The 18959-nt window shown below is 41.2% G+C and overlaps 1 protein-coding gene across 3 annotated transcripts; it reads left to right on the forward strand.

The window, feature by feature from the left end:
• Positions 1–605: 605 nt before the first annotated feature.
• On the forward strand, positions 606–16472 carry MYOZ1 (myozenin 1). 3 transcript variants are annotated; one of them, XM_082286025.1, is made up of 6 exons: positions 606–784; positions 2899–3000; positions 3909–4090; positions 12591–12825; positions 14908–15067; positions 15903–16472. In XM_082286025.1, exons 2-6 carry the CDS (start codon positions 2925–2927, stop codon positions 16132–16134), a joined length of 885 nt encoding a protein of 294 aa, XP_082142151.1. In that variant the 5' UTR covers positions 606–784; positions 2899–2924; the 3' UTR covers positions 16135–16472. The 3 variants fall into 3 exon arrangements, with proteins under 3 accessions (XP_082142151.1, XP_082142152.1, XP_082142153.1); XM_082286026.1 differs by lacking the exon at positions 2899–3000 and having other exon boundaries at positions 607–784; XM_082286027.1 differs by lacking the exons at positions 606–784; positions 2899–3000 and adding an exon at positions 2708–2848.
• Positions 16473–18959: the final 2487 nt, after the last annotated feature.

Here is an 18959-nt window from a genome sequence, read left to right on the forward strand (position 1 = left end):
TGCACCAAATGCAGGCTATCAACCCTATTTCTGTCATTAATCAGGAAATCAATTTCCTTGCTCTTTGATTCAGTTGGGTTTCCCATACATATAAAATAGCTACTTCTTAGAATTCTGTAAATAGCCTTCTAGACTTTGTGGGTTTTCCTACTACTCCTTGTTTCATGCATACCGTTATTTCACTTCTGTATTTTCTGACGCATTTTAGGAAATATGTATGACAGCCTAGAGGACACTGGGATGAATGATTAAGAAGGGGCAGAAGGAGAGTGTAAAACAGAGCAAGACCCATGATAGCTTTTGAGGCATTACTGACAAACAGGATATTGAGAAGGTTTTATGAATTCCATCAAAAAGCAAGAGGAGGAGGAAGAGGAACTGCATGTTTATTTGAACAAAGAGGAGGAAGAAGTGAGCTGCCTATGGAGTGCCTGGTCTTCCTGGACATTGGGACAGTGACTGCAAGACACCTGAGGTGCAACCTTTTCTTTTCCCCTCTCCTCAGGAATGGCAGCAGTGCTATCTGAGACTCTGCCCCCTGGGCCTTTGGCTATTAATAACCACAGGATGCCTGTGCGAGCAGCCTTCAGGAGTCAAATTCAGAGCACTTTGCATCAGCACTTTGTGCTGGGCAGAGCTTGCCTGCACCCAGGCACGCTGGGAGAGTGGGGCTGCTGGACAAGCCTCCCCAGCAGCACCCAGAGACGGGCTGGGAGGAAGCAGCCACTGCTGAGCTCTGGGGCACGCGCATGAGCTGGTCTGAGCCTGGCACTGCAAGCCTGAGGTGAGTTGACTGGGCAGCAAAATAGTGTAGAGCAGGTGCTGGAGAAGTAAAGACTGGTTTGGCTTGCAGCACCAATGACTGTTGCAAAGACCAATGCACAAAAAGACAGAGGAACTGAACCAGGAGACAGAGCTGAGGGAGAAAAGCCCTTGCTTTACGTATGAGATAATGAGGAGGAGGGGGTCTGAGGCTCCAGCAGCTTCTGGGAGGGCAGAGAGAGCAGTAGTACCATGTAACTCTGAACCCTGTCCATACTGAGAGACTGCTGTCCCTTTCCTTATGCAAGACCAGTTGCATGCAGCAGGTTTTTCAATCTTCAATCCTGCTGAATTAGTAAAGGACAGTGGAATGGGATGGACTCGTCCTCACAGCTCCTTGGGAATTAGTGTGAGGAGCACAGCTCCCCACCATGGCTGTCCCTTTCTGCCTTGCCCCAGGGAATCCATGTTTGTGGCATACAGATGATTTCTCTGTTTTGCCAGTTTTAGGGCCCATCAGATGGGCCATAACCTCTCACCTCTGCTGCCTCCTGGCAGCATTGCCCCTTTCCTGTCAAGCAGGGCCTGCGTCTTTTATACGGCCAAGCAGATGTCTGGCTGCTTGAAGAGAATGTGCAGCGCGTGCGTCATGGCTGCACCTGCTCACACTTGCTTTGGGAATACCCCAGGATGGGCTCGTTTATGATGTGAACTACACAGGCAGCATCTCAGTAAAAGGACAAGCCTGCAAATCTGAAAGAAAAACTAATCCAAGGGAGTATCTGCCAATGTGATTGGCACTGTTTTTCTGTGGCTGGGCTTCTTTTAACAGTTATCACCACTCCATCACATAAAAATCATGTTGCAAAAGAAGTAATGGTGAAATGAAACTTTAGAATACACAGGAGATAAAATGTCTTGATCAGAAGGGTAGTATACAAACTCCTAGTTCCAGCTGTTTGCTTGCTAGTTTTAAAATATAACTCATAGTTCAATGTTTTTCAGTTCTGAAATCTTAAGCAAGTAAAGTACAAAAAATCACAAAGACAGAGGTGGTTAGTTATTGCTGCTGCTGAAGCCAGTGGGTCTTTGCCCATTTTTCTTTGTATTACATTGCACTGTATTAGGTGGGGATCTGTCCCCTATATGCTGTTGTTTGGGCATGGACAGTGTTGAAGTGAAGGCAAGACATTTGTTCTACTTACATTATGTGTAACAACCTCTAAGAAGGACTCCCAGGAGCTGCCTGAAATGGAATTGCTGAGATTACTCCTGATTTTCCCTGGCTTTACAGTTCAGATCTCTCATCCTATCTAGGGGCAAAGATGGGGAACACTGTACCAGAAGAAATCTCCCTCTTCTCTTTCCCCTTTCACAATGGTATGGGATAAGATCAATACATAAGATAGAGATGCAAATGACTTCAAACAAATTGGGTGAACAATTTTAACAGGTTTTCCTGTGCCTTCTTCCTCCAGCCCTTCTGTAACAAAACAGTAGCAGTCATAAAAGAAAGAACTACTTAGAATTTTGTTTTGTTTCTTTTTTTTCCCCCTTCCAAACTTGCTGTCTAGTAGCTTTCTGAATACCTATTCTAATTCTAATGGGACTATCTAAATACCCAAACCAAAACTGCACATGATTCAAAGTGCTCCAAATAACTCACAGAGAGACCTGAAATCTTTATCCAAAAAATATGTATTACCATCTAATGATAACTGCATGTTGTTATAACATTGCATCATAGAGCAAATTTTCAAAGTGACACTCTGTTACCGCAGCACAAGGCGATAACAGAGTATCCCTATGGCATGTGTGGATTCTGGGAGACCGCTGCGTTGCAATTAAAATGCCTCTTTTGGATGACAATGCTATATGGCACTTTGGCAATGCCTCTGCTGTGATCGACTAGCATATTTTGTGTCAGAATGCTGAATCTCCACAGAACCCCACAACAGCCTACTGATGATACTCTGGATGGGATGATACCTTTCACCAGCTCCATCACGGGGAAGGGATAGAAAATAACCTATGTGTGAAATGAAGGCTGTGTATCTTTTACCTGTAGATGGCAACTAAAAGAGAGGTGAGAAATACATTTCCAGTGTTTCATTCTCCATTTCCTTGTGTATTTAGAGCAAAGCAGAGAACTCTTTGTGGGAATGCCCCTTGCAGGGACTCCTGCTCCTGTTAAAAGGAAAAAGTCCACTAAACTCATTGGGAAGCTGACACACGAAGGTAAGATATGCAAAACTGCACACGTAAGAATTGTTTGGATTTCAACCTGAATTTCAGCCTTTGACATTTCACACCTTGTCTGACTGAACTCCCAAAGCAAGACATGCAGTGAACATACAAGGAGGCAGAACCACAAATTTCACTGAAGCCCAGCCTTCAATCACGTCACATTTTCTACCTTACAGCTGAAAAGCATTGCACACACTCAGCCAAAAGTCGACCTAGATTGCACTCTGTAAACTCGCATTCTCCTGCAGCACTAATTTGGATGCACACCAGGGTAAATGGACAGAAAACATGATCTTTTACAGGTATCAATATTGCAGTGTCTAGATATATTCTATGATGTTCTCTCTCTTATAACCTTTGTCTCATACTTGTTTTCTCTCTCTATGAGAGAGTTGCTTTGATTCCAGCACTCATTAGCTGAAAAAGACAAAGTCTCTTAGAGAAGTTAATAGAGCAGGAAGAATGGAACATTTTTCTTTCTACAGAATATGTGTGTACTGGGTAGGGTAACCTTTTAGTAACTGTGATATCCTTATCTTGTCTTTACTTTTGACAGCATGAGGAAGGTTTTAGATGTTTGGAAAAGTAGTCATTTGAGGCAGTACTCAGAAATCCTGCTGCACTGACTGAGATGCTTCAGATGTTGGAGACATCCATCTAGCTCCACCCCTATGCAACTTCTCTCTGCAGATTTGCCTTGATTGCAATCCAGAGTAAATCCCAAACATCTATATCCAAAGTGTCATCAATGTAAAAACTTTGTGCATAGATAATTTCCTAAAATCTTAATTTAGAAGAGAATTTGGGTGGTGTGAAGTCACTACCGATGCTAGGAAACAATAGACAAGAGACATGGACCAGAGTACTTCCTAAAGTGTCCCACTGTATATGTTTCATAGCTATGCCACAAGAGGTGTCCAAGCTGAACCTGGGGAAGAAGATCAGCACCCCCAGAGATGTGATGCTAGAAGAGCTTTCTCTCCTCACTAACAAAGGATCCAAGATGTTCAAATTACGTCAGCTGAGAGTGGAGAAGTTCATTTATGAGAATAACCCTGATGCCTTCACTGACAATTCTGTGGTAAGTTGAAGATTAAAATTCTTCTCCATACACCCAGGGAAAACAGGAATGGAGTGTGCCCAAGCTCTCCTCTGTTTTACTTGGGGGGGGGGGGAGGCAGGGAGGGCCTACTAGCAAAGAAGTAAAGGAAGAAGACAAAATTACATAAATACACAAGTTTTACTTCCTTTTGGCAGCAGCATTAGTTTCCTCCACAAATATTTGGTATCACACATACAGAAGCATGGCAAAATTCAGTACTGAGTGATGAAGGAAAGGCTGCATGTTTGGCAGGTGTTCAGACCTCAGGGCAGGGCTAATTGGTTTTGAACCCATTCCATTTCTTCTTTGCATGATGGCAATGATCCATAGAGGTCTGACTTCAGCTCCAATAGATGCATTTCTATTTTTAGTCTAGGATACTTTTATGCTTTCTGCTGGACAGGGTCCTCTGCTCACATCTGCAAGTTCCACAAGTAAAACCTCTAACCTGACTCTGAAATATTGTCAGTTAATTTGCTAGAAGCCCAGTTTGTTTTCTTCTAAAATAATTTCCTTTCAGGGATGGTGTATAAATTCAGAAATTCTTTTTCTTTTCCCTTTCCCCTAAGTTAGTATTGTTATTTAAACTTCTTTCTACAGCTAGTTGCAGGGGTAAAGTCTTTTGAAGACACCTAAACTTTTACAAATGAAACTCTCTGTTCACATGATTATCAGAGTTCAGTAAAACAAATAGAAAACGTTTAAGGTTCACATGCATTTTGATGTACCACCTCATCTTCTGATGTTCTTTATAATTGGTTTGGCGACATTTTATCCCTTTATGGCATCTATTCTCCAGTCCAAGGAAACTTAAGGAAAACAATAAAAGTTAAGCTGAAGAAAATGTTCTGCCAAACAAAAACACACTAATTTTTAGTACTCTGATGTTTTCAAAAGCAGCAATAAGAAAATATCTGTGGTTCACTTCTAAAAATGACAACTTGGAAATCAAAATGTGGAAAGACGCCTAATTAAAAAAAAAATTAAAATTACAACAGTAAGATTACAGATGAGGGATGGCAGACCAGAGATATAGCAAGCATATCTGGTAATGTTAAGCTTTGGGCAGTTTCTTCATCTCTTTGTGCTTTAGGTAGTCCATTTCTTCAGTGAATTATCTCCTCGAAAGAATGTGAGACTGAATGGTATGTTGAACTTTGGACTTTTCAAATGAATATCCTAGAGAATTGCATGCTGTTTTTATAAATACTCAGCAATCTCAGAGCTCCTAAAACATATGAGGGCCAAGTTCATATGTCAGAATGTGCTGCAGTGAGGAGGAGTGAGAAAATAATAAAGTGGTGAAATAAAAAGGCTAAAGCCCAAAGCCTCAAAAATTTCAGGGTGTCAGTAAAGAATGTCCAATCAGAACAATAAAAAAAAAAAAGTTGTGACAAACTGACTCAAAACTGGACATGCACAGTCACTCCATGACTAATATTACAAATGCTGATGACAATTGCTTCTCTTTTGTTAGCTGCTTTTCCTACTGTGTTTATTCATCTGCGCCTGACTTTCACTCCATACCCTTTCTGTAGTGAATCTCTCTCTATTTTGTAAGAACACCTCTGCTCCCAAGATCTTTTAGCATGACTGTTAAGACCCTGTGCCATGGAGAAATGTAGTTGGGGGTTAGAAAAGACTCTAAAAAGCCTGGGATTTTCTTTATGGTTTTGCTGTAGGAGAACCATGGTATGGTCTCCAAACAGCAGCTGGCACTCTGCTTAAAATCCTCCATGATTCACTTACAGGTCTTCTCTCCACATCCATGGTACAGATAACAAAACTCCATTTGGTCAGTGCAGGAAGACTTCACTCTGCCCTACAGCCTTTGCTTGGGGTCAGTTTAGAAAGATCACAAACATAATTGTTACTGTTTTCTGGCTACTCCATGTGCTCTCTGCAAGGACTCTGCCAGGCTGCATCCACTGCCTCTGCAGGTGACTATTCCCATCGCAGGAAGCACGAGTGAGCAGCTTTGCTGCAGTCAGAGCAGGAAGAAAAACTGAGCAATCACAGCAAATGAGTCATTGTCTCAGAGAGCTGGGTGCTCTTGAGCAGGTAAAGGCAACAGATCTGTAGCCTGTTATCTTTCAAACCATCAGGACAGTGCCTGACCTTAGCACCAAATAACTTTCATCAAAAAGCCCTTTTGGTTGCAGTATCTGATTAGCTTTCTTTTCTTTTCCTTTCTTGCTCCTCTATCTGCTCAAAGGCAGATGCAGAAAAGAAAGCTTAAACAAAAGAGAAGTGTGTGAGGAAGATGATGGCAGAGTAAAGAAGTCCTACTGCTACACCCAGTTACTTCTCCTTCCCAATTAACTTCCATGTCCTTTGCTCCTCATCCCAAAGAACTTTTTGTCTCTTTAAGGCTGTGGGACAGTGAAGGAATTTGAAGCTGGTGGTGTGTTTTCTGCTTTTATGTCATAGATTTCTTAACTATCTTGTCTTAAAATATTCTCAGGACACACTTAAGAAAGCAGGGCAAGGCAGGTCTGGGATGGAGTATAGATTGTTTCCTTCCCACAAAAGAAGCTTACCAGCAAGATAATGTAATATAAAAACACACAAAGAGAAAGGTTATTAAAAATAAATCCAAACCATATAAGGGGTCCCAGAATAGCCTGTGCTGTAGCCATAAACCTTCCACACAAGGGAGAAGATCTCAGCAGTCATGTGTCATTGACCCACCCTTCTGCTTCTCTCCTCCTCCTTCTCCTCCAGCCAAAAATCCACACTGGACAATCAGATCACTCTCCTTACTTGAAGCAGAGAAAACATATATACTGTGTGTACACGAATGTCAGACAGCTCCATGCAGAAGTGAAAACCTGTCACTCTCTCTGTCACTGCTGCAGCTCTACCCGTCCAGTTAAAGGCAAAAGGTAGCTAAACCCCCAGTAAAAGGACCGACCATTCCCAACATGAGTAGAATGAAATGCACTTCCTACTGTGGAGCTGTTTTCAATACTGTGACTCTCTTCAGTTGCAAATATACAGTACAAGGGGAAGGTTTTAGGGAGGGGTGAGTTTGACACCAATATCCTGCCAAACAGGGAGAATTTGGGCAACATCCTCCTTGTTTGGTGCTGTGCTGGAAAAGCTGGGCTCTTCTGAACCCTGTCTAGTAAATCAGATGTAGGATTTCTTCTCCTCACCCCAGGCTGTACCACCCACAGGAACTGTGATTCTCTCCATGTCTCAGAGGATATTTTCAACTTCACTGTGGAGCTGCAAGATATAATTTATTACTGACTAAAGACCATGATGAAATCCTATCTTGCTATGTGCTCTATTACTGTATCATCTGGCCAACTAGAGAATGAGGGAAATCACTATGTTTATTTTTTAACAGTGAAACTGAATCGTGGGGTAGATTAATGAGTCACCCAAAATCACAGACAGGGTCTTAGTCTTGTCTTTGGGTCTCCTAAATCCTTCTTCACTGTTCAGCAATTAACAGATCAGAGTTCACAGATCTTTCCTTCATAATGCTAAATTTGTTTGGCTTCAAACACATTAAGACCACGTGAAACAATATTTCTTAGCCCTCCAGCCTCACTCATTATTGCCCTAACTCCTTTTGAGATCCCACCTCTGCTTTTGAACCTCAGTGTAAGACCTTCTTGCTGTCATCAAGTGGAAACTTTCTAACACCTCGTTGCAAAGCATTAAGGGGAAACTGCAAACGAAGCCATAGTTATGTTTCTTGGATGTTGCCATCACGCTGTCTTTCTTCCAGTAAGAATCCTTAAATATAGTCCTTCTGCTAGTCAAAACCTGTGGCTTGATTTGGGTTACATGTAGGACACCTTCCTTTCCCTCCCCCTCCTTTCTATGTTTTATCCCCAGATCTTAATTTAAAACAATTAGGAAGGGGAAATAACCAATATCTAAATAGACAATTATGAGCAGTAGTACCTCAAAAACCACACAGACCCACAACCAAAGTCCTCACCTTGGTGCTTTCTTAGATTCATCCACAAGTTAAAACGAATGCAGCTTCCAATCATGGCAAAGCTTGGATGAAAACAAGCTGAACATGTGTTGGTAATTTCTGCTAGACTTCAGGTCAAGAGGTCTCTTCTCTTAAGCTGTCACCAACTGTGAAACTAAGCAGTCAAAAGGGGTTAAAGAATTGGATTACTGCTCTTCTGGATAATGGCAGGAGTTACTCAGTACTCTTTTTGGTGCTGAACAAGAACTCAAAGGAGCAGGCAGAAGTAGCAGGAAGAAAGTGGAAGTAATTATGTTACAAACTAGAAGTGATGCTTCACAGCAGACAGCAGTACACAACCAACCTGCCTCAAAGGTCTTACATGATAAATAGCCAGGCATGATACAGTGCCTAAAGGAAAACAGTTGATCGAGAAACAAAGATGTTATCATGCAGCTACTTGGTTTATTACACGAGCATGCACTGATGGCTCTGTATGTCCCTTAATGTACTTAGATGAATGCCAGTCAAGATCAGTGGAGGTAGGGTTAAAGGGAAAATGTTAGGAGAATAATTTTGTCTTGGAGCTCTGTTCTGCATGGCATGTTAAACCTTTTGAACAAACATTACAGGATAATTGCAGGCTAAGATACAAGTCTCAGGTTACGACCTAAGTGGAGTGAGCCAGGTGAGATTGTAACTCCTCTAACAAAATGAGCCTTGCTGTGCTGGAGCTGGATTGGTGCAGAAGACCTAGGGGTCCCACTATACCCAAAGCTGCTTAAGAGTGAACGTGGAGTCCGATGCATTCTCATTCAAGAAGTGACTGGTGTGGAAAAAGCAGAGTAACAGAAAAACAGCCTTTTATTTTCCACAGCAATTTGTTGGAGCACTGTGAGAAAACTCTGGACCAAACTTCTGAAATGAAATTTCTTTCAGCCATGAAGAAAATGTGGCAAAGATGATATAAAATATACAAATAAGATCTAATTTTGGGTAGCATTAGATTAAAATTCCTGTTATTTAGATGGGTAAATTCAGGCACAGAGGCAAAAAATATTTTGCCTAAGATTAAACAGTTAGTCAGAAATGGACCTGGAAATAGAAAGCAGGAGCTCAACCTGCTGTGCCTCTTGGGGTAGCAAGTTTAAAAAAAAATAGTGTAAGATGCTTCAACAGCTTCTTATTTTCATCCTTTTTTAAGAAGTGAATCATAAGTTTAAGGCTATGCAATTCCAAATGAAGGACCAAGGCCCACGCTTTGATAAAAACAGCAAGCAGTCTATGACACTCTCCAAGTGTCTGAATTTTAAATCTCCCATCCTACCATTAAGGAGCATTTGAGTGGCTGCCACGGAGACAACACAGTCCAGTAACTTCAGAAGTGTTAGTAACTACATAGGCATCAAACATTTGGGGAGCTCTTTATCAGTGAGGTGGAAATAGAAACACATTTGGTGGCCTCAATCATTTCCTTTAGGGCACAGCAAGGAGCTGAAGAGGAGCACACAGTGTCTCTCCTGGGGACTGCCTGCAGTGACGTCAGGGTCTTGAGATACATAGAGATCTCAGCTCCATTAGCTGGATCAACTTTCATTATCTGGGTTTTATTAGGCACATGCTCTAGAGAATTCAGAATTTGTCCATCTGAGCACTCAGCCTGCAGCAGCAGGCACTTGCTAGCACTAAGGACTTCAAAGACATGAGCCCAATTTGTTTAGCCAACCCAGGGGACACACCACATGAACTTGCAACAAGTGTTCTCTTATTAGAGTGGATTTAGGGATGCCCAGGGACTGATAATACCCACTACTTCCAGCAATGCACAGACAGGAGGAGCCATGTGATCTGTCCCCAGACCCAACAGGAGAAGGTTGTCAGCCATCTCAATTGAGTCATCAAACTGACATTCCTGGACTTCTCTCCTGGAACTCCCACCAACAGGGTCAATCAGTACTGAGAGGCTGGTTTTATGATGTGAATAAGCATATATGTAAAAGCTTCACATGCTGTTAGCAGTGGCCCAAGACATGCATTCTCTTCAAGTGTGAGCTCCAAAACTCAGCTCTAACACTGACCAGAGGTGTGCTCTAAGTACTGGAGACAAAGCTGTACCTACACCATTTTAACTATGTTGAGACTCCTGCTTGAGGATGTTATTCCTGAGCTCTGCTGTCTTTGAAAATCTTTCAAAAATATTAATTTCCCTTTTTCTCGTGCTAATTTGAGCTAAGAAAAACAATTGTGGTGGCCAAAACTAAAGAAAATTATATTTTTGTTTTACCAGGTGAGTAGACTGGGGTTTTGCATGGAAAATGTGTCTTTCCTAGCTGGATGCAGTTGCCTACTTTTAGCAGATCAGATGTTTTCTCAGCAGGCCCATGAAGAAACATGAACCAGCCTAAGGCAAATCAAACTAATTTAATTTGCAGCTAAATAAGATTTAGGAGTGGCTTTCCTGATACAGACTGTCTGTTTCAGAGAAACTTCATTCCTACTCAGTGATAATACTGCAATTCAAAATAACACCAGATGACAATGATGCCCCTCCCTGGTCACATCAAATACTGTGAGCAGAATCAAACCAGCCCAATTTACTGTAGCTCATATTATGCTGATGCTATGTGACTTTTTTTTCTGTTGCAGGAGAGGCATGTAAGTAACCACAGGAAAAGAGAAATAAGCATTTAATTCTCAGAAAGGGCACACAGCATGGGTGAAACTTGAAGGAAAAGAGATACAAATTCTGTTCTGAAAGTAGTGAGCAAATCAGTAGAAGCGTTACCCTTGCACATATATTAACATCTTGAAAATAACCTCATTCTGACCCCTAACCCTCAAAATACCCTTTTTTTCAGTTTGCCTTTTTACAGCTACATAGCTGCCACGCGTAATTGAGGAGATTGCCCTGCCAGCTCCTGTGTACAGCTTAATGCCCACAATCCTCTCCCCTCTCAGTGCTTCCTGACATTCAGAGGAACATTATCTCCTCTGTTCCTAAAAAGGGAATTCCCTGCAGCTAGGAGAAGGACGGACAGTCCCTAAAGGCCCTGGGGGCACCAGCTCTGCCACTTCAGCCTGCAGCTGGCTGCCTGCCTGGGTTGCAGCCTGGTGACCTGCTGTGAAACCCTGGACACTGTTGTGGGAGACACAGGGAGCAGAGGGTTAGCTAATTCTGCCTTGAGCCTTGTGGGGTTTTCACTTCTCGACTATTTTTAGTTGACTGAACAGCTGGCCTTGGAAGCCTGTTTACAGCCTGGAAAGCTTCTTTCTGCTGAACTGTGCTAGGTGTAAGAGCCCTGCGAAAGCCTTAACCCTTTGAGAGCCAGCTCTGAGGCTGCCTGAGATTAAATTATACAGGTAGAATTGCAGCATGAGGAACCACAGATTCATTCAATGTCATTCACTTGTATTTTTTGCATCTTTGTGCATCTAATAGCCAATCTCCTAGTCCAACAGGAAAGACCATATGGATATATAACCCAGGTTACTTGTATTATGTAGCTGTGTGGCTGTACTACACAAGAGATACCTTTTTATGTCTGATAGGAGTCAAGTTTTGATGTCACTTGTGACCAATACATGAAACATTTTTCTGAACATACTATATCAGTTTCTATTCCACACGAGCATTTATTAAAGTTTCTGTGTGCCAAGACAGGATATTGTGCCACGATGTACACCACAAGGTCTATAAATCCTGCATGAATTGTTTGCTCTTTTACTATATACTGCAGGGATTGTGCCTTCTAGCCTGGACAAGGGAGAGTGGATGGTCTGCAAAATAAGACCCATTTAATTTTACTGATGCATACAACTTTCTTTCTTTCTTACCTTGTTGCTGGTTAGATTGGGTTTGCTAATTCACATACTGCTACAAACAAAATTCTTCCTTTTTGTTATTTCCCCTTTGTAGTCTCCAGGAAGTACTTTCTGTTTTCCCAGGCTGCTATCTCTTCAGTCTTTCTCAACATATAAATACTCCTCCCCATACAGACCTTCATATATACAGAAAACAGGCAAAAAGGCAGACATCTCCCCAGTTTTTATGTTGTCACAGACAACCTGCTGTTCTGGTGGCCTGTAACACTTAATTCCCACACTGTAATCGAGCCGGGGTTATCTTAACTTTGACATGAAAACATTTCCTTTTTCTTGCCCAGCTTGCTTTCCCACAGGTTAGCCAATGCTATTTCTGTTTGGACTTTTGCCTGCTCCAGCAAAAGCTAAATTTCCTTTCCCCTCCTCCTCTATTTCACATTCATCATTGTTGGGGGCAATAACACCCTGTTCATATAAAATTACTATGAGCCATGTGTGCTGCCATTGCCACTTCTGCTGTTCCTCAATGTTCTGCTGTATGCTCCCATACTGAATAGAGAGAATAACTCACATGAAGTTATGCCACTGGCTTTGTAATGGAGACACAGAACTGGTCAGATCACAGAGACTCAGGAGTTCACGTTCTGGGACCCAGCCCTGCAAACATGAATAGACCATGTCCTGTAACAGGGATTCATACACTCTTTTCTCCTGCCCTAGGATCACTTTCAGAAGTTCATCCCACCAGGAGGGCATTATGGGGAAGATGCTCATGCCTATGCCCACGGGCGGATGGTAGGAGGAATGCCAGCTGGGCAGCATGGCTCCAGCACGCAGCAACATCCTGGTGTCCCTCCTAGGCCTGGAAGCAGAGGAGGAGCTAGAGACAGTGAAGGGGAGCATGCAGGGAAATCATCTGGAAGTGGTGGAGAAGGAGGTGATGGTACTGACAAAGGCAAGTATCTCTCAGCAAGAACAAATAGCTAAAGCTATCACACCATGTGCCAAGCTCACTCTTAAGGACAAGCAAATTAATCTAACACCTGGATTCTTCCAAACAAAGTTCCAATGTAAAGTCTAGAAGAGTTGAACTGCTTTTAGCTTGATGGTTTTGTTTGTGTGCTTCTATGTTGCTCAGCCACAGGCAGGAGGCAGAAATACCCTCCTTGACTGGAGCAAAGAAATTACAGGAAACTTACCTGCTGAGCTCCTAAGGCTGACACAGCAGTAGGGCAGTATAGCTATGCCATGCCAGTGTGGCACTCCTTCCTTTCAAGGGTTTCATACTGACCACTACAGGAGAGAGCAGTATTAACTCTTTAGATCAGTAGTCCAACCTGAGTATCAGACTTTAGTATCTGAGCCCTGATTTCAAATCAAAGCTTCTGCCTAAACAAAGAGCTCTTTTTTGATAATCTTCAGAAAGGAACAGCAATATTTCTAAAAGTTATCTGGTAACCACCACTGGGCCACTGAGGCAATATCTTTATGAGTAAAAGTAGTTTTAATTCAATTTAGTCTTTGCCTCCTTTTATCCTCTGTTTAATTTGGCTGGAAGTCTCTAGAAACAAATACCTTGTATAAGAATCAGCAGATGAAATCATAACTTTAACAGTCCCTATGGGTTTTTACAACAAAAATAAAATTTTCTTGGGAACCAGGAATAACTGCCCTGAGTGACCAAATGAATGACTTGTAAAATCCAAGGTTTTTCACTTACATTCTGGAATAATGTGCATTTTATATCAAAATCAGCTTTTACATTTCCTGTGAAAAAGCAATCTGTATAGACTCTTACAGTCTTCTTATAGGAGATTTTTCTTCATTGTTATCCTGTGTGCAGGGAGAAGGAGGATTAGTATCATCCTATAGCTTTCACTGCAGAGACAGATCCCAGCTGCTTTTATGTTTCAACGCTAGCAATCAATTTGCTTGTAAACTGCTTAGTTTAAATACTTCACAAAGAAAGAGTTGTTTCCATTTTTTTAATGAAGATGAGATTCCTGTAAGTGTCTGCAATTTTCTGAAAGCAGGAAACCCCAGGACTTGACATGGTTTGAAACAAGCAAGACAAGGAAAGGTGTGATAAAGAAGAAAGATTCAGATAACAGCGTTCATTCTTTGCCACTTACTTCATAAGGATTTGTTTTCTACACAAAATGTAGCATCAGGAAAGCACCAGAATGTCTGACTCAATTAACCTATTATTCTCATTGCCCTAATCAAGCTAAGCAGAAGTCATTGCTCAGGAGTTTGAAGGTTTATGAAGGATGAAAATATTAAAAGTGTGCTACATATCAATACAAAACTCAATGCTCTTACTAGCAAGGTGGTATTATACACAGCTGGGGAAAGGGAAGGGAAAAGCAGAATGCAATCCCTTGTCTAAACTCATTTGCTTAATGGAGTAGCTAGAAGCTAATCTAACATTTCTAGCAATCAAGTGTCTGACTTTACAACAAAGTGCAGCTCTATAGTCATACATATATATAATAGGATTTTAACTTCCAGTGAGATACCACATAATATTTGCAAACTGCTTTTAGCCATCCTCTAACATCCTGGTTCAGGAGGGGAAAAAGATGAATGTCTGTTCATGTAATCACAAAGAAAATGCCATGTCATGTCTGCTACTATCTGACAGAAAAAAAAGTAAATTAAGAAATTAGATAGCATCTTACTTCATATAAAGCTTCCCCCATGTTAGTGGAAGAGATGATGAAGTAAAGACTGGTTCTTTCTATATGAGCAACCAAAAAGAAAAAGAATGAAAAATTAGCTTTCAAATCTATGCTTTAATGCAAATTCCTGGATCGGTGGCTCTTCGACTAAGGTATGTCTGCTTTTGTGGCTAAGGACAGAAGTGGTGTATGATCGTCTTTTTTAAACAGAAACCTAACCATAAAAGCTTGGATTGATGTAGGAGTTACAGAATCTGGAAACAAAGCTGGTGCCTCAACTTCAGTAGCAGAATACAGAAGCACAACGCAGTTAGAGTGTCATCTAACTAGACTGCTTTGCCTTCCTCTGTTTACAGATGGAAAGTCAGGAGGCAAAAAAGTTACTATATTTAAAACTTATATTTCCCCTTGGGAACGAGCGATGGGTATCAGCCCTGAGGACAAAAGTCAGTTCAACACGGACTTACTGTCATACAGTCCCAAAGCTGATTTCCCCCATTACAAGTCTTTTAACCGGTAAGTCTTCTTAGATATTTAGTGCAGTTTATTTAGCAAGAGAAAACACAGTAATGCTGACCATAGCCCTCCTGTCTTGTGCATTGTAAATAAGTTCTAGTTGCATGTCATTTTGCTCAGCACAGTTGTCTGTGGATGAAATGTTTGGAAGACTACAAAGAAAAAATACATTAAGAGCTAGAGATTTTAATTCAGATTATGTACAGAAAACCTATGCAGTTGGATAAGAGGACTTTAATCCTATTTTCCTTTCTTTCTCTCCCCATCTGACCTGGAGATTTAGCTTGCCACTGTTTTTACTTCAATCCATTGAAGTACAAGAGGTCAGGAAAAATACTTACGATCAGCAGCCATATACCTCACAGCACTTCATATATGAATCAGGATGTTGCTCCTGTTTCTGATACATACTGAAAGTTTTACAAATATTTCTAGGGCAGCAACAATTTTTTGTTAAGCTCTCTGTACAATTTTGCCACCCATCTCCATAGCCTCGGAACATCAGTACTGAGGACAAACCCATATCCCACTCACTTCTGCAATAATGCAGCCTCTGCCTGCTACATGTACAGAGTACTAACAGGTGTGAAAGGTGTATGCTTTGATGGAGATTGATGCAACAAAGGTGAAGGAAGTGCACAGCAGTGTACATGTGTGTTCACATCATTTTAGTACATGAGCAATGGATACATCTATGTTCTCGTGAAGGATATGCTGGCCAGTCAACTGCAACAGTAGCAAAATTTAGAATCTTGGTAACTTTGACTATTTATTTTATAAATCCTGTTGTTTACCCATGCTCTGTTTGCTAACTCCATGTATTCCCCTATGACAGGACTGCCATGCCTTATGGGGGTTATGAAAAAGCAGCCAAACGGATGACCTTCAAAGTGCCTCAGTTTGATATCTGCCCTTTGCTCCCTGAATCTCTCATGATATATAATCAAAATTTCAGCAAAAGACCCTCCTTCAACAGAACTCCAATACCTTGGATGCCTTCAGGAGACTTCTCAGAGTACCAGACTGCGGTCAATGTGCCAATGAGTGGTGAAACAGAAGAGCTGTAAATCCCCACTGCCAAGACCTTCCCTTTTTTCTCAGCCCTTTCTATTTGCAAGTTAATAGTAAGGAGCGGAAAAGTTCAACTCTAGTTCTGTCAGCCCTTCCTTTCTTTTGCCTATAGCCAAGACAAGTTCCTAGCAGGTTCCAAACTTCTCTTCACTGTATTGTTAAACTATATCAGACACAGTTTGAGAAAAAGGAGCTTTTTATTCACCAGCACATAAGAGGCCAAGACTAAGGAAGTGTTTTTCTGTTTAGCAATGCTACATGCTGCCTGTCTGATTGATAATAAACCTGTTTTGTCATACAGTAACAAAAAATAAAACACCAAGATGAAAAACAACTTTTGTGTTTTCTCCTTTAAAATGTTGCTGAAAGAATTTGAGGATTAGCAATAACAAAAGTTTCAATCTCAGAACTAGACTATTAGCCTGGGAAGGAAAATCAGGGACTGATGAGGATGGTCATAAGATTTATATACATCCAGGTGGCTTGGAAAAATACTGTCAAAGTGATGGGGAAGAATGATGTTCTTGAGGTGAAATTAGAACAGCATCAGAGATTAAATAGCAAGCCAGCCTGTCAGCAAAACAAACAGCTTAAAGTATTTCACTGTCACCTAAGATTCCCCAGTTCTCCAGAGAATAAATTAGGTGACATCTTAAGCAGTTTTTTGGTTCTTTCTTCCCCCTCCCCTCCCCCCCCCCCCAGAGACCATAAAGTCAATAGGTTGGGAAGCAACAGAGGCACACCCAAGTGAGATGGCTTGACTGTAGTTACAGAGCAAGAAAGCAAATGCTTTAATAACAACAGAGCTAATTTGACACCTACCACAGTGCATTACTTATTCAAATACACACCATCAAAGTCTATTCCATTTCTTGCAGCAGTTTCAGCGGTGCCACACAAACAGGAAGAAAGGCAGGAGCTGTGGAAAACCACTAAAGAACTCCTGCATGGAAACTGGTTTGGAATTCTGTTCTGGCGCCTCAACATTTCCTCCTGTAAGCAGGGCTGAACAACTTTTTTACGGGGACAGCTTCCACTGAAGTACTTCTAATTTAATATGAGTTTTCCTCCTTGTCTAGAAATTCCTGCAGCCATGTACTTGATTTTTATTCTGTTGGATTAGTTATGTGGTTGGCTTTATTATACACCTCTATAAGCCTACTGACAGGGCTACTGAGAGATCTCTTTAAAATTATGCTAATAATAACAAGCTGCAAAAATAATTAATGAGTAGTTTCCTAACCTTTCTGCTGCAATGGCTAAAGAACATTTATTATATATCCCATTAAATTTTTAAGAAGTATCCATAAGTCAGTTCTGTGACTAAACTCAAAAATATTAGGTGCTACTTTGATCTGAAGAACGTTTCAACAAAAATGAAAAAGCTCTGTTTGAGGTCTGTTTGGAGATAAGGTTGCTGTTTCCCAATACTTTAAATCAATTTTGCTTTTTAATTGCATTGTAATTAAGGAGGATGGAACAAGAATCCAGTCCACAATGATAAGGCTTGAAATTCAGAAAGTTGGAGGAAATTTCAGAGAAAACTAGGTGACATTAAGCAAAATATTCTCCCACTAAACAAGCCACTTGTTGCCTCCCCTTTTCTGACACAGATTTTAGACTACTGCAATATAGAATAACTTTTTTTTTTTATAGAAGTGAAATACATTATGCTTTCATGATAAATATGTCAGGAATAGCAGAAACAAGATAGTTTGGTCAGATGTCACGGTCTATTTTCAGTAGAAGGTATTCCAGATCATGGGCCAGTTAAGGAATGTCAAGATGCAGAGAAGACTGGCTGCTCTGAGGAGGGGTTGGCCCCAGACAAGCACAGCACAAGTCTCAGGTCAGCCCAGGAGACAAGAGTGCAGGCCAGCACCTCTACAACATTGCACACAAGGACACCAGAACTGGGTCTGAGTTTAAAAGGGATTTCTGAGCAATAAGTGGGGTGAAAGTCCCAGATGAGGTTAGTCAGGTCAAGGACGGGCTGCACAGTGTGTGCACACAGGACAATGACCACAAAATGTTTGGGAATTCCAGTAGAATCACAACAACCACTTGAGTTGTGCTGTACCATAGAAAACAAGGCTGAATAGAATAGGTCCTTAAACACGCAGAGACGGGTAAGGAATACATGCAGAAATAGCACAGTGCTCTCTGGTGGCGTAGTCTCAAAGCTCCCAGGTACAGGTAAGGCAGCATGATCCTGCAGGTAGCTAAAGGTCTGGGCATATACCCAAAGCTCTCTCTGGTTCACGATACACTGTTGGACAAGGAGTTTTGTCAACACGCTCCATTAACCCAAACCCTAAACGGAGATACAAGTTGCAATGCCCTTGGAATTAGTATTGTATCACTGCAAATTATTAATAATATTGCTGTAATTCATACTTGTAAGCTAAGAGGTTTCCTCCCTTTTGGTACATTTGCTTAATGAGGCACATAGTTCTTCTTTTGCCAGTACACTTTCAATCTCAAATCCTGTCAAGCGGGATTTATGTGCTTTTGTTTCTAGTACAAAATGAGAAATACAAAGCTACATGTTGTAGAACAATTCAGACAACTGTTGTCTTGCTGTTTACTCAGCCAGAATTACATGCTAGTTTAGTCATTACTCAAAGTAACATTACCAAGTGAGAGAAAAATCAGTAATCCAAATTCTGTCTCAAGAATAATTACTTTCAGTAAGGCTTGTAGCTACTGTAATTAGGGCAGAAGTTTGTCCATAATGATCAAATATTTAGAAGGAAGTAAGAAACAGCTCCTGTTCTTTGTTTTCCTTGGGCTGTGATGTAGACTCAGGGGAATTGCCTAT

The sequence above is a fragment of the Coloeus monedula genome (genome assembly GCF_965178545.1).
Source record: "Coloeus monedula genome assembly, chromosome: 8".
In the NCBI taxonomy this organism is placed as follows: Eukaryota; Metazoa; Chordata; class Aves; order Passeriformes; family Corvidae; genus Coloeus; species Coloeus monedula.